This window comes from Lampetra planeri, unplaced genomic scaffold (assembly GCF_965212315.1).
Source record: "Lampetra planeri unplaced genomic scaffold, kcLamPlan1.2.h2 scaffold_1981, whole genome shotgun sequence".
Taxonomy (NCBI): domain Eukaryota; kingdom Metazoa; phylum Chordata; class Hyperoartia; order Petromyzontiformes; family Petromyzontidae; genus Lampetra; species Lampetra planeri.
This window is the reverse complement of record NW_027614735.1, coordinates 6,142-22,490: the sequence shown is the minus strand read 5'-3', so window position 1 is coordinate 22,490 and position 16,349 is coordinate 6,142. Positions and strand designations below refer to the sequence as shown.

Here is a 16,349-nt window from a genome sequence, read left to right as displayed (position 1 = left end):
TAAGGATTAGGATCATTTTAATTACAATAAGGGCTGACAAATGTGACATTCTTGGGAATGTAACAATGGGGCCAGATCTCCAGCCTGCAACATGAGTAATGTTTTTTTAGTCTCCACTCTCCACTTGCTACACCAGGAACAACAGAATTCAAGCGATATAGGTGCATTCCAACACGTGGAGGGGCGACACTGTGCAAATTTTTGTGCAAAATTGCCTCGAGGAATCCATTGCAATGTAAAGCTATATATTAGAATGTAAGACCTTCTGCTCAGCTTGAATGTTATAAGAACATTTTCCAAAGGTAGGACATGTCAAGGACTGTCAAGATGGAATGTATTGAACACTCAGCATTGAGCCTGTTTTCTCCCACTTTTATTCTCCTTTAGGATCAAAACATCATAATATCCTCCAGTTGGTTGATGTTTTTGAGACAAAGAAGGAGTACTTCCTTTTTCTGGAGCTGTGAGTATTTTTTACATCTGTGTTAACTATAATTCTTGTGTTTCAACCTGCGACATCAAGGAGAGGAGTGTTTTTTAAACTCTGTTCTCTCCAGTGCGACAGGCAGAGAGGTCTTTGACTGGATCTTAGATCAAGGCTACTATTCTGAGAGGGACACCAGTAATGTCATGCGGCAGGTGTTGGAGGCTGTAGCATACCTGCACTCACTGAAAATTGTCCACAGAAATCTTAAGGTATACTGCACTACTGACACCTAGTGACCAAAAAAAGAGCATTTTTTCATTTTCAAAGAAGTGATGAATAAACATGACATGAACTGAGATCATATTCTCCCCAGTTCAATAAGTTTTTAATTTGTATTGTCCACACAGCTGGAAAACCTAGTGTACTTTAATCGTTTGAAGCACTCTAAAATAGTTATCAGTGACTTTCAACTGGCAAAACTGGAAAACAGACTCATCAAGGATCCATGTGGGACTCCAGAGTATCTTGGTAAGTTAATAAGATTTGTTGGTGCTCATACAAGAAGAATACTGTTATGTTGATGATAATAATAATGTTGATGCTTAGATGCAATGCGAGCTTTGTTTTTGCTTTCAGCTCCTGAGGTTGTTGGAAGGCAGAGATATGGGAGACCAGTGGATTGTTGGGCCATCGGTGTCATCATGTATATACTGTAAGTGTCTGCTACTCCTACGTTAATCATCTCTTATATGTAAAGTATATGCAAGTAGGAGACTTTTTAACCTAAAAAAAACATAATGTCGGACACATCAGTTTTGTCTGGGAACCCACCTTTCTACGATGACGCTGAGGAAGATGACTCTGATAATCGCGACAAGAATCTTTTCCTCAAGATTTTGTCTGGGGACTACGAATTTGATTCGCCATATTGGGATGACATTTCAGATTCTGGTAAGGAATGGTTGATTCTTGTAAATCCCCACCATTTTAATTGAATCATTCATGTAGTGACAAGTTCTCTGCTGTCTGATTTGTAGCCAAAACGCTGGTGGCATCTTTGATGGAGGTGGACCAAGACCAGCGACTGACTGCACAAGAAGCTATTGCCCATGAATGGTACAAAATAAAGTGAAAGAGCTACAATCCAGCAGATCTGTAGTTATTCCATAAATCATTCTCTTGTACTGTTTTCTCAGGATTTCTGGAAATGCTGCCTCAGACAAGAACATCAAGGATGGAGTTTGCGCACAAATAGAGAAGAACTTTGCCAAAGCAAAGTGGAAGGTATTATTTCCTATGTTCCAAACGCTATGCTGTTATTTCATTTTATTGTTGTTGTTTTTTGTTGTTGAAATTAAATAAAATTGGCAGAGTTGTAAAGCTTCTTGGCAGCTTTGACTGTGCGCTTTGGAGTTTTTGTACAATACAGACAAGCAGACTTTTGCCAAGACAGACAGACAACAAGAAATCCTTTTGCTCCTGGGCCCTTAACACTTGATCATAGCCACAACATTTTAAATTGAGTTGTAGCATTTCATTGTCTCTAGTTGTTGTCTTCCGAATGACCGTATTTTCCTGATTATCAATCAGAAAACGTAGTTGTGTTTTATAACTTAACTTTAATGCTTTAAAAATCAATGTTCCTTACTGACAGAAAGCTGTTTAGAGTGACCACCCTCATGAAGAGACTTCGAGCTTCTGAGCAGGGGGGACTCCGCTGCCACTGGTCTTGCAGAAGGTGCCTCCGCTGATCCCAACATGCCCAGCGGTACTCCTGCTCCTTCAGCCAGTGGCAGCACTGGTCTTGCTGCCAGCATGAAGGCTGCTCTCAGTGAAAAAAGCGCCTGACACACAGACTGCTACCAACCCTGCGCTCCCACTGCCAAGTGCAGCCAGACAGGAGGAGCAGCCGCAGGAGCGGTGCAACGGCAGCAACCTCCAGATGTTGCTACAAGGAAAAGGAGACTAGTCAAAAAAAAACAACAAAAAAACACATGAAGAGGACCTTTTGACAAGCAACAAGCCCATGAGAAGTATAGCCAGTACATGTGGCATAATGGTATGGTGTATTGTTGTCCAACTATCCCCTATTTGGATCTTCAGTGCTGAGTTAGTTCACTTCATGCATTTCATATTAGTGTTCCCCATGCTCTCTTGTTATTTTGTGTAAAAAGCCCCTTTAAAAACTAGTTGAAAAGTAGCTCTACTGTTGTGTCCTTTTCCTTAATAATGGTTAAAAAATAAATGCACAGTGTAACTTAGTGGCATCACTTCATCTTTAATTGTTAACTCATTGAATATAGATACAGTATATTTGTCTGTTTCACCAAATTGCTAGTTACCAGCTTTAGAATTCACCGTTTGCTAAAAAAATATGAGTGAAAACTTTCAGTAAATTGATCATTTAAAGTTTTACATTTTAAAATATGACTTGGTAGAATACTTTCCAGCTTGCACATTTGAGTTAAAGCATAAGAAAACCAGATGAAATATGTGTATGGACTAATATGCAAAGACTTGTGGACTTTGCATGTATGAGATGCATAAATAAAGAAAATTGTACATTGAAGTTGAAGATAAAGTAACAACTGGATACAAATAATTAATTCAACTCTGACAAGAAAGGATTTATTTTTTTCTTCAGTCAGACAGCTGATCATAAAGGCTTTTTTCAGTTAAAGTGCCTTAATATTTGTTGCAGAAATAAACAGAAATGTTTCAAAAGGGACAACTTGATTATAACTGCTTTTTAAATTTATTTTAGATGTTTTTGCTGTTTTTCTTTGCTCTGTGTTTAGAGTCACTTAACTGTTGTATTGAATCTTGTTTTCTGTCCCAGTTCAGCCAAGATTTGAGCAGAACTAGAACTAGAGCATTCCATGTAGAATGTTGTTGTAGCTGTAGCTGTTGTGCTGTCTTGTTATTAGTAAATTAAGAGTTTAGAGCCCAGTCCTTACACTGAATGTTTTATTGTGTAGGTGTGTAGTTTTATTTTTTATTTACATGTATATTTAGCAACATTTAGCTGAGTTAACAGGTTGTGAATTAATAAAATGAGCAATACCTATGTTGCTGAACGTGTGCCATTCTTCTCAGGTATTCTCTGAATGAAAGTGTATTTGCAAATTTCTTGTATATATATATACTATATCAGCATTGGCAGCATTTAGCTTTTTGCTGTGGCACTGATTTGACCATCCCATGATCCCATTAACAGAGAAGAAAATCTCGCGACTTCTTGATACAGCAAGACGGATGTCACGTGACTCCAGTGTCCATTGTCATTATCTAGAGCTTATTTTTCATTCTTATATGTTATTTTATCATGGTTACTTGTTAGGAATACATCAGTTTGAGCTTGGTAACCTGTCTCCATCGACATCTGCTGTCCGGTTGGACTGACCTATGGGACTGGGACTGGCAACCCAACCTGCGTCCTCCGTGCGTCCATGTTGGTCACGTGATGCCTTGCAGGTCGTGCCGGTCCATCGCGAGAGTTGCCGTCACTATCACAGTAGTCTGGAAACCTTTGACGTCCGGGACGAAAGCCCTCCGCAATCACGGACTGAACTGGTTGTTCTAGCGAAGGTAGGTGGAACATAAACAACTGTATGTGGGCAAGTATAGGTATACATTCGGTATAGTGGTAACTCGAACCAAATGCTCACGTGAGAGTGAAGAAAACAGGCATAGCTAGCCAGCGTCGAGCTAGCTTAGTCCTCTGGAATCGTGTCTTGTGTAAATTGTATATTTGGCTTTAGTTTCCTACCTTGGTCGTTTTCACATCAATATCGTACAGATATGTCCGTTTGAATGTCAGTGGTTATTGACTTTCAATCATTTAATTCTGCCCAGATATGTTTATGCTATGTTGCGTAGATACGGCCTAGTGATCGCTAGCGGGCCTTTCTTTGGCGTTAGCAGACAGCCACTTGCTGGATACATGCAGCCATTTTTAAGGAAACCTAAAAAAACATGCTAGCCAACAACAAATCATTTATGTGTTTTCAACAGATTGTCCACGCTGTGGTCACACTGTCTACCGCACATGATTTCAATAGTGTTAATTTGCGAATTATCTTAAACTAGGTTACATAGTGTCTACAACAATGTGGGATGGACCAAGGCATGGATCAAGAGGGGGACCCCCGTTCCGGTAATTGTCCATGTTTATTATTTGTTTATTCACACATTTATAATGTAGTTCTTTTATTCATTAGAATGAAAGCAGCATACTTTTGCTGTAACAGCATTATTATATTTTGTAGTATTTACTGTTGTGTTCTGCAGTGGATAATATGATTAAACTCCTGACACATATTCTATATTTGTAGAATGTTATACTTCTTATATCCGAAACTGGGATTAACAATTTGTGAAACATGATTGTGAATGTTTTCCAGATCATCATGTTTAGCCCCAAAAATAATGTGACCCTCGTCCTTAAAGAATCTTGCAATTATTTCCCACTCCTGTGTGTTTGTGTGAGAGAGAGAGAGCGCTCAGTTGTAAAACGCTTTACACATTTTAATGTCACTGATGGTGATCAAGAGAACTGTCTGAAATAGTGATTGCAAAATGTGTATGAAAAAAAGTATTCCTATTGATTCCAGCGGTGACCATCGTGGAGAAATGTTTGGGGGCAGAGATCGCCCCATGCCGGATTTTAGGGGTAGAGAAGGAATGAATATGGGTCCCATGGGTCATATGGGCCCAAGACCACTTGATCCACCATCTATGGACATGAGGAGGATGCATGGTCCACCAATGAGGGGGCGAGATATGGATCCACGTGATATGCGGGGTAGAGAGCCAAACAGAGACTTCTTCAGATCTGGAGAACAGCCGGACTTCAGTCAAAGAAGGCAGTACGAAGGTGATATCAGAGACAGATTGATGAATTCCGCTGGTTTCCCAGGACCTGGCAGAAACCCTGGAGACATGGGAGGAAGAGGTATGCCACCACGGGAACAAAACAGCAGATTCATGGACATGAGAGACAGGGACACATTTCATAATAATATGCCAAGGTTCAACAATCCTAATATGGAAGGGAGGAGAGGGTTTCCCATGGAACGACATGATGGGTTTAGAGACATGCATAACAGGCCTCCGATGGACATGGTGGACGCCAAATGTTATGATATGGACATGCCCCCCTATGAAAGGAGAAATATGGACTCTGACAGAAGGGGTGGACCACCTTTCAATCCCAGAGGTGGTTTCAATTCAGATATGGATTTCAGAAATCGTCCTGGACCATCAGCTGAATTTAGAGGAAGGGAGCGCTCTCCTATAAGATTTGGAAACAGTGAGGTCCCACCAGTGGACAGGACAAGGTCTGACATGCCTGCAAATGTAAGTGGGCCTGACAGATCAGAGTTTATGGGTGCTAAAGAGCCGCTCAGAGAGCAAGAGTATCCAGAGGCGAGTAACAGTCCCCTAATGGACTATAGGTGTGGCGAAGAGATGACTCTTGCAGAAGAGTGGAAGAGCCGACAAAAGGATAAACCCCCATTCTTAAACATGAGCCAAGGTTTGGGAGGTATGACTGAACCCAGTTACCCTGGACCTTTTGGTAGAAATCTGAACATTGCAGATCCATCGTCTTTTCAGGAAAGAGATAGACCACCTCTTAACTTCCAAGGGAAAGATGGAGGCTTTCCTCACAGTGACCGATTTCCTGCTATGGAGCTACCATCCATTGTCAGCAAAGCTTCACAAGACCATCGACTCTCTGAAATGAGTCCCCTCACTGGTAATCCTGTAAGAGAAAATGAGAACAAGCGTTGGCTTGGAGAAAGGGAACTGAAGCATAGTCAAAATGAATCAAATCGTAATGAAAGACCTTACCACCAAGAGAAGAAACAGCCCACCCATGAAATGCCGAAGCCAAATGACTGTTTTGAAGGACTCAAAGAATTGCCACACAGTCAGGGACCTCCCAGAAGCAAGATGGGCCCAGAAGGTGACTTCCAAAGCAGCAACACTGTACAAGTGAAGGACCAAGACTACAGAGATATTGATTATAGGACAGGGTCCGGAAGAGCTTTTGATTACAAACAAGAGGAGCCGCAAGCACCAGAGAAACTCATTAAAGAGTCCAAACCCATCATCAATGAATCTGGCTCTCAGGTACGTTGTTTGTTTTCTATGTCTACCTTTCTGAGTTGTTATTGCTGAATTTTAATCAAACTTTGTGTGAAAGGACCAAGATTATAGAAGTGCATCCCTTGAGGACAAAGTTTCAAATACAATCTCCGTAATGGGTATTCCAAAGACTGCCACAATGGAACAGGTAATAATCAAACAGAATAGTAATTCATTGTATGAGTGTCAAGTTATGGCTAAACGTTTATCATTTTGACATGTTTTTCTTTCTCAGATTCTTGGTGCCTTTACTGTCCGGGATGGTGTGCCGATACAGGGGATGAAAATTCAAAACGTCGTGCCAGGTAAAAAATACAGTTTCTTTGTAGAAGTGTTTGGGGCACTCGATCGCTAACATGTCCCTCGATGTTTTCGCTCTTACGACATCCGAACATTCGCATTCTTCTTTTTAGTTTTTCATTATTGCTTTTCTTCTTTTTGGTCTCTGTGAACACGCTTTGTTAAAAAAAGAGACAGGGGGTTTGGGTTCTGTTATGAAAAAGATATCGTTCTGTCCTGTCTGAGGATGTGGGTTCATTCTTGTCAGAATTTACTGAGGATTCAATACTGGCTGCATTTGAATTGTGATTTGTGATGTCAGTCACAAAAGATCTGTGACAAGTTAGTTACTGTATGTGCCCATCAGAGACACTTTATTCATGTTCTCTGATTGGAAAAGAACGCCAAGAAACTGAAACGGAGGCAGCATTGTTTGTGCTTCATACATCCTACTGAGCTCGAGATATGCTTTCTAGTGAACAATTTTCCTTAGTGGATTGCTGTAGGCATTGTTTATACTTGTTGACCACCCTTTTTGATCAAAATAAGGTGTCAGAGGCCATTAATATTGCCTAAATACACCAAAATGTCCCAGAAATAGTTGCCTTTTTGTTAAGCATGAACATTATGTGGTTGTTTCTTACACAGTCGTTCATGTCCTGGTCTGGAACATGTCGGTGTTAAGACTTGGGTTTTGTCAAAGCCTTTAATGGCAATGAATATGATTTCAGCCATCTGAAGATGGAATGGCAAATAGTATAAATATACTTAAATGTACTTTTCCTGAAAAGGTATGTATCAGTTACGACGTGAAGCTCTCCTGCTCACTGACCTTGATGTGTTTACGAACTGCTGTCTTCTGTATTTTAGTGGGTGACTGTCGTTACTGGAATTGACTAACAAAACCATCTGTATTTCAAATGCTGTCCCCAGGTTACAGCTACGATACGGCCTATGTGGAGTTTTTAAACCTCGAGGATGCAGTCCACTTCATGGAGTCCAACAAGGTGGCCTATCCTCGTCACTCTACGGAGGCCGCCTCAGGATTACGAGGGGTTGAGAGGGCATTTAGTAGAAGGGGAGAGAGGGTTGCTGTGGTTCAGCAGATGAAATCACTCGTTAGCATCTGTGATGCTAATAATTTAAACCCCAACACTTATGCCCCTACTTGACTGTAAAGTACATTTTGAAAACGTTTCCACAAAGCTATGATACCACTTCAAGTAAAATGTTACTCTTTTCTGAGAAAATTCACCACACAAGTTTCCCCATCCCTTACTTTTTTCTGTGCATGTTTTAGCCTAAACGGCTTAACCTAGGATAAAACTAGAATAAGACAGGGGCAAAAAATACCATCAGATGGTTCTACATCGATGTTTTTAGGATGGCTTGACTGATGTTGACAGTGAATATCCTACACTACGCCTGTTTACTTTTTTATTGCACTTATGTATTGAAGAGGATCACAATGAATTGTCCCAACACTCATTGGTCAGTCATTTCAGTCCGTTAACGGGCTCGTCCTTGCACCTGAAAACAAGCTTCTGTTGTCATGGAAGCAACCGCAACTTCCAGGTAATACAGTGCCGTAACATTCGGTCGGACAACTGAGTGTGCAGGAGCTGTCTGTCTTTGATCACCCACTCCACTGACATTTTTTCACACAGAACTGAAGTCGGCGAGAAATCAGCCGTATTCCAGAGAAACTGTAGACCGTGGAGTGGTGATCTACAGTATGGGTTGTGATGTTTGTGACATTTCTGCCAGTAGTGGTGGTAGTTTGGTTGAAGCATCTTTGGTCTGGAGTTCATTGTTGATAGACTGGTCAAAGTATGGCCATGTATTGGTCTGCACTGCTTCCGGACATATATTACAGCCCTTGGGGTCAAGGTCAGTTGGGCTAGAGGGAAATGTCTCAAACTCTTTGTTTCAACTTTGATGGGGCATTCATGGTTACTAAAGAATGAATACCGAAGGTTTTGAGGATACCCTAACATATGGCCAGCGGGTCAAAAGATTTATCTTCATGGACATACCTCTGTCAGTCAAATGCAACATGAACATACTTGGTTCACATATGTGTTCCAGGGGATATTCCCTAATTCCTTTGTCCTTTCATCCCTGTTGGACTGTCTTCTGAAGAGCAACAAGCAGGCTGACAAATGCGTTTCAGAGCAGCGAACCTTCTTGACAACTAGTAAATGGGTTATTGAAGACATTCCTGGGCTTTGTGATCTCATTCCTCTCATCGAATATCTCCAGGTCACCAGATCCCCATTTTCGAAGTAACGCACAAAGGTCATCAGATGGTTTCTTGTTTGTTCTCTGGTTTTGTCATTGGTTCCCCTGTGGTAAACATCACCACAAGACCTTTCAAGTGGTTTCTGCCTCACTTTTTGTTCTCTTGAACTCATCGTCACTGAACTTTGGAGTTTGGGATTTTACCTTTCTTTTGTTTGCTCTAATGATGTTTCTATAAATCTGGATTTGGACCAGGATGTTTGTTTTGTTTCATTGTTGCTACAACTTTCAATGGAATTTGGTTCAAGAAGATATACAGTGTATAATAGCTTAGTATGAAAAATAGATTTTGCAAGTGGTTGGTGTCAGTAACATCTGAGATCTCTGCAACGGCCATAAAAATGAGGATGGCGTTTGCTTTATGGCATAAGTTTGTGTGCTTTTACTTCTCAAATGGATATTATGCAAATGTGATACTCTCAGTGTGAATACAAATCAATCTTTGACAAGCAAAATGTACTAAGGGATTGTTTGCAGAGCACTTTGGCATGAGCTTTGAGTTTTCTTTTAAAACATTTGGCATTTAAGATGTTTCCCTTTGGTTTCTTTTGGATTTTCAAAGTCTCCTTTGAGCAAGAATCAAATCTAGTAGAATAGTTGAAACGATCAATTTTATGTTGATATGTCAGGTTTCCGCCTCTCTTGAGCTTGCTGTTTTTCTTTTACTTTTAGGATAGAAAATAGGCTGTTGTGGTGTGAGGAGCAGACAAAAGCATGGTACTAGAAGATGGCATTTTGGAACTTGTGTTTAACAGATAGTTGTCATTTAAATGACAATTATTGCGTTCTATTTATGAATTAATCAGCAGAAAAATAGGTAGCTGTGTCCTAATTTGTGGTCCCCTCGAAACTAGCATAGCACAGGGGCCAATGCCCTGTGTTAAGCATGATACTGGGTGTTGGAATTGCACACCATCCTATTTGCCCATGTTATCTTCAGCATTGAAGACAAGGGCCTGAGTGCATTTGGTGTCAGTGGTATTAATTTTGCAGATGGAATACAATATTGACTGATCTTCTGTTATTTTTTTTTTTCATAGGGATCCCTAAAGGTTGGTGCTAGAACGGTTTCCATGAGGTACTTTCATCCAGATAAGCATAAAAGAGATGTGAGTATTAAAAACATATTTGTACAACATGCCAAGTAGAAACTACCTGTTTCGGATTGTCATGTTGATAATTAATATGCCCAATCACTATTGAGAGTTCATGTCATCTTTAGGAATTAGAACACAAACTACCTCCACCCAAGGAGACCCAGTTGTCCAGACCTGATCAACCATCAGAAGAGTTGAACACTGGCCTCAATGGGTCTGAAGCCAAAGGCCTCCTGGAGCCACCTCCCAACGCACAGTGGCAGCGCAGCTCTGACCTGACTCCAGAGGCCTGGCAACAACAGGTGGACCAACAGCGGTTAACAGAGCAGCAGGCCGAGGCCTCAGGGAAACTCAATCCTCCTGGTCAGATAGAACAAAAGGCAGATGTTGCCTTTAAAGATAGCAAAAGTATGTTGATGTTCTAACGCTTTGCAATCCATGGACATATTTACCTACTTTCAGTGTTTGGGAAGACTAAACAGCATTTTCCTTGTGTAACTGGACAGCCATGATAATAAAAAACGTGAAGGTCACCACCACAGTGGAAACCATCCTGAAAGCTCTGGATCCTTTCGCCTATCTGGACGAGAGAAACGTCCGACTGGTTAAGGCCAAGCCAAATGGAGGAAGATGCTTCTGTTTTGTTGACATGGACTCCCACGAGGTACTTGAAGTACTAAGAAACCTGGTTTACTGTCTGTGTGTGTGTGTACATGCCAAATAAAATGTCATAGTTTCAGTGCATTGATGATACAATATTTTTCTTTTTTTAGCAAGTGACACGTTTGGTCGAGCTCCTAACTAAACCCAAACCCTTATATATTGATGGAGTCCGGGTTTATGCCGAGGTCGCAAAACCTCTCAAGAACCAAAAGTAAGTCACTGTGTCAAAGATTGTATCATTTGTCATTTTCGGTGTCCTGATGTTTCTTCTGTCTGTCCCAGTGTAAGACGAGATTTTGACAAACAAACTAGTTCTATTCTTGGATATCCACCTGATGCCAATGTGGTGGGGGTAAGTTGTGTTTTTTTTTTTTTTTTTCAATACTGCCTCAAAAATGATATTGTCTGACCTCCCATGTAATCTGTTGTTCTGCTCCTGACCCGACAGATGCCACCATACTCACAACCTCCACCATATATGCAAGTCCTGCCACCTGCTGGCGTTGTTGTTCTGGTTCCTCAGACACATCCAGGTATTTTGAAATATGGGCTATTTTCATTGTTAATATCTTTGACAGACATAGAATTCTATTAAAAGGGGCCTCCTTTTTTTGTCACCAGGTGACATGCTGACTGGAAGCAGTCATCCACCTCCATCAGACCCTAGCATGAGCCAGGTACGTTGAAACGTATGCAGATGATGATGTTTTTGTTTTCCTGTTAGCTGACCATGTGTTTGAACACCTCCACAGGGAACTGGTTATGATGAGACTCCACCCGTGGACCCCTCATACTCAGCTGCTGGACTGGATGTGACCCCAGATTCAGCCGAGTTGAGAGCTGCTGTAGACGGGTCACAGATGTACAGCTACAGTAAGCACTTTGACCCTTTGGAGTCGGGGGAGTACTTCTCGATCAACAACCTAACTTATTTGTTGTCTATTTCCTTCAGATTCTGAGACTCCGGATATATCCAACTACTTGTACGATGCCACATCCGGCTTCTACTACGATCCCGAAACAACGCTGTACTACGACCCTAATTCTAGAGTCAGTATAAAAGACATCACAGTTGCATGTGAATTCTTGTCTGGAGAGGTCTACTGAATCTAAGAATGGGATCGCCATTGTAACGATGTTAATGATTGTTCTCCCCCCCAGTGGCTGAAGTCATCTATCAGGGTTTTTGACAGCAGCTTAAAGTTAAAATCCATGTTGTAGTCTATAAATTATGTTAGTCGCCCAGAGCTCACAATTTCTGTCAAGGGAATGGTTTGTCCTTATGTTTTCTCTCATTTTTTGTTCCAGTACTTCTACAATGCTCAGAGCCAAGAATACTTGTACTGGGATACAGTGTCAAAGACCTACATCCCAGTGCCAGGAGGAACCTCCACAGAGACCCAGCCTATGATGATGACGGCTGAGGACCAGGCCATTCTTTCCAACCCAGCAGCAGATGCTCCTCTGGAGATGAAGAAACCCTCTGTGGCGCCATTTACCGCAGCAGCTCCAGTACCATCACCGGCCTCTGCTGCTGATTCAAACTCTGAACCTGTCCCAAACGCCACGGCGACCCCTGACAAAAAAGAAGAGGATGATACTGCTAAGAAGGAGAAAGAATTCAAGGAGGACAAACCCAGAAGTCTTGCTGCTGTCAAGGTCACACCATGTTTATTTTACCACTTCTACAAAAAGTCAAATACATTTGCGTAATTGTAAGGCAATGAAGAAATGTATTGCTGTATGCAGATCATGAAAGATATGGAGCGCTGGGCAAAGATTCAGAATCGTCAGAAAGACAGTGTCCGCTCCCCTTCACCATTGCTGAAGTCAGGAATGGAGGATGACAGGAGGCAGTCGAAGTCAGCTGATGCTGGCTTCGCTATCTTTGAGAGGAAGGTGAGTCCACCCCCCCCCAACCATACATCTGTCTTATGTGTACATTAATTCCTACATTAATGGTGATGTCATATTCTCCCTTAGAACTCCATTGGTGATGATCTCTTTAAGAAGCCCCTTGCACCTCCCAAGAAAGATGAAAAGTCAAAAGTAAGAACTAAGATGCTCTGCATCTTTTGTGGCTCATAATGGACCTGCACGTTTCTTTAACATTTATCTTGGGTGTGCTCAGCGTCCAATGGGTTCCTTGGGTATGCTGGCATCGGATTACGCAGCTGGAAGTGATGAAGAAGTGGAAGAAGATAAGGAGGAAGCGGCAAAGAGCAGTCCAAGCAGCCAGTCAGACGGAAAGGACGACAAACTGACAGACTGGAAGAAGATGGCTTGTCTTCTATGTAGGAGACAGTTTCCGAACAAGGATGCTCTGATCCGCCATCAGCAGCTCTCCGACCTTCACAAAGTATTGACTGAAACTTTTCATGATTAATAATTGATTGACGGTGTCAATCTGAATGAATTCTAATACCTGTTTGTTTTGTCACTTCAGCAAAATATGGAGATCCATCTTAAGATCAAGAGGTCAAAGAAGGAGCTGGAAGCTTTGGAGAATCAGGAAAAGGAGGTATGTGAGATGGAGGAAGATGTGCTGCAGAAATGATGGTGTAGGTTAATCTGAAAGATGTTGTATATTCCTCACAGCTGAATGTCAGAGAAGTGTCCAGGTCACCTGAACAGAAAAGGAAAAAATCTCATCACCAACAGCCGCAGCATCACAACAGTTGGGCTGGAAGTTCCAGGTACGTCACTGAAGTTGAAACAGTCCATGGTGAGAAGATTGAATTGAATATTTCACTTTAGATTCTGATCAACAGCTTGTTCTCACTTTGTTTTCCTCTTCCTTAGGGAGGCAAACAAAGTCAGTGAGAGGCCTGGTCTCGGTGCAGAGCCTGTCCCGGTCAATGTGAGAACGCTTTTATTTTACTGACAAATGTCTTGAGATAATTATTGGTATTTAATGTCTGTGTCAAATGTTTTTATTCGGTAGAAACGTCAGAAAAAAGAGGTTTGGGACCATCACACCTACAAGCAAGCAGTGCGCAAGGCCATGTTTGCCCGGTTTAAGGAACTGGAGTGATCCCATCTGATCGTCCAACGTTTATGTGAACCATTTCGACTGTTTACGGTTTCTCTACCTTGGACTCACTCACTATAGAGCCATAGTGTTCTCCACTGATGATGCCATGGCTTTAGTGGAGCTACTAAAAGACAAGAACAACTATTTGATGTCCTCAACGATGGATGTTGTATATATGGTGTTAATTCAGCCTGTGAATATGAATTTTTTGCCAGTGTTTTATGTATATCCTGTATGTTGAGTGGTGAAATGCGTCTGGATTCTTTTGAAATGACGCTGTCTCAGTGGTCACAATTAAATTGTTTTCAACTTTTTTCCCCAGTATCTTTGTGGAATAAGAGTGTACACCTTTTGTATTCTCACCAATTTAAGACAGTTTCCCTTTGATGCTTAGCACGAAACCTGGTCATGTAGCTGGTTTTAATTTGGCCACAAAAAAGCGTATATTGCCATTTGAAATTTGTTGGTGTGTGCCTCAAATACATCTCCTGGACCTTGTCTCGCTCCTTCCTAGGAAAGCATTTCTTTGCGTCAGTGACTCCTTCCCATCCTCTCGTCAATATCCCTATCTAGCTAGACACTGGGTTCTGACACAGCTCTTCCAGTAGGTTTGATATCCAGACAGATGTTGGTTGCTCATGAGTGAGGAAATGTCACCCACAAGGTGGCAGCAAGCTCACATGAAATGTTCTGTGCCAGTGTGAACCAGGACTGACAAATCGGCAGAATCACATCAGTATTTTACACATTTACCTGTGACCAAAAACACAATGACGTTTCTTTCCAACAGATGTGGTGTTAATGTCCAGATGTGCGCTGTACAGTTCAAACAAGCCTCTGTCGTGTGCTGATGGGAATGAAGTGGCTCACACCCTCTGCAGCTCTGGCCCAATGAGCAGTGGTGATTGCATGTGCTGCCATATTTGCTCCCTTGAGGGAACAAGAACATTGGCGAGCTGCAATGACAAGCAGCAAGCATGCTTCCCTCTGTGCACATGGCCTTACCACACTGGATACAGATATGAAGGCAGATATTTGATTGATGAGAACATGACAAACGAAAGAGTCACACTGACTGTGTATTGTGGCTGTAGTTGTCAAACTGACCTTACAGTGACAGGGCTCTGGGTTTGAGCCTGCTGGTGGTTTGGGCCTCTCGAGTTTTCGTGTTCTCATTGCACCTGTTTCGGCTTCCTCTGACAGACCGAGAACATGTGTGAATGGCTCTGGATGGTCAGTATATGTCAAGCCTGTTTTTGGCTCACAACCGTACCTCACCTCTCCACCAACATCAGTTGTCATTGGCTCCACCTGCGTATGTAAAATTTAATGTAAATTTTACACTAAACTTGAAATGCGGATCTTTTATAATAGTTTTTGCTCTGTTACCGTATGGGTTGCAACCTTTTCTACTCCAACAATTCTCTTTCCTGCTGAGCCTGTGGAGCAGATTTTCCTGTAACGTAATGAAAATCTCTTTAGGGATTCAGAGGTCACTCTATTTCCATGTGTCCTTTGAATAATTGACGTGTAGTCGCGGGTCTGCACAAATCAAAGCCTCTTTAGATGTTGGGTAGGTTGTCAAATTACTTCCATATTCACAGTGATTGTGTTGCACCCCTCCCCCTGCTGGTCTGTCCAAATGATCACATATTTTCATTATTTGTAGGTCACCATGTCCTGTGGCGCCAATCAAATGATCACATTTGATACAACAGATCTGAGCTCACTGTCACTGCATTTGCATATAAATGGAGTATTTATCACCAAGATCCACACACATCCAGGTGATTTCTCTGTCTTTGCTTTCTATGACCCTGTTCTGTTATTTCCATATCTCCTGTCTCTATAATAATAATAATGATAAAAAAATACTTATAAAGTACTGTAGTCATAGTATTATAGTAGTGCTTTACAGTGCAAATACAAACAGCATACAAAATACAACAAAATGATTAAAACAGTCAATTAAAAAAATGAAGTGAAAAGGTCATTTTTTAAAAACAAAACCAAACATAAAATCACCTAGTGACAAATGCCATTGTTAACCCTGACAGTAGTTCTTGTTTATGTGCATTTCAGTACAGAACCAACTTTATCTCTATGGCAACAAATGTCGACATTTTAAACTTTTTAAAATGGAAATGACACAATAATGTTATTTCCATTCATTTGTAAGTATTTAGGATTTGATGTACACTACCGGTCAAAAGTTTTAGAACACCCCAATTTTTCCAGTTATTTATTGCAATTCAAGTCACGCAAGTCCAATCAGTAGCTTGAAATGATACAACAGTAAGTGGTGAACTACCAGAGGTTACCCAAAACTGAAAAAGTACTGAAAGTGTACATTTCAGAATAATAACACAAAATGGGTTAACAAATGATAGCTGTCCTG

General features: G+C 41.4%; 2 protein-coding genes across 2 annotated transcripts; both read left to right on the top strand.

The window, feature by feature from the left end:
- Window positions 1-387: 387 nt before the first annotated feature.
- On the top strand, window positions 388-2,396 carry LOC144740232 (caM kinase-like vesicle-associated protein; the record flags this gene model as incomplete). The annotated part of the gene is given in 10 exon segments (XM_078623084.1): window positions 388-463; window positions 558-696; window positions 835-955; window positions 1,064-1,138; window positions 1,241-1,378; window positions 1,465-1,543; window positions 1,624-1,725; window positions 2,082-2,133; window positions 2,135-2,263; window positions 2,265-2,396. Coding segments are annotated over 10 exon segments (1,043 nt in total), but the record flags the coding sequence as incomplete, so codon positions are not given.
- A 2,774-nt stretch (window positions 2,397-5,170) lies between these two features.
- LOC144740231 (RNA-binding protein 5-like) lies at window positions 5,171-13,951 on the top strand. The gene is made up of 19 exons (XM_078623083.1): window positions 5,171-6,562; window positions 6,636-6,725; window positions 6,813-6,882; window positions 7,790-7,863; window positions 10,198-10,266; window positions 10,380-10,662; window positions 10,761-10,918; window positions 11,028-11,128; window positions 11,200-11,269; window positions 11,670-11,790; window positions 11,870-11,967; window positions 12,226-12,576; window positions 12,667-12,816; window positions 12,901-12,966; window positions 13,049-13,276; window positions 13,364-13,438; window positions 13,516-13,613; window positions 13,720-13,777; window positions 13,862-13,951. Exons 1-19 carry the CDS (start codon window positions 5,171-5,173, stop codon window positions 13,949-13,951), a joined length of 3,642 nt encoding a protein of 1,213 aa, XP_078479209.1.
- The last annotated feature ends 2,398 nt before the right edge of the window (window positions 13,952-16,349 follow it).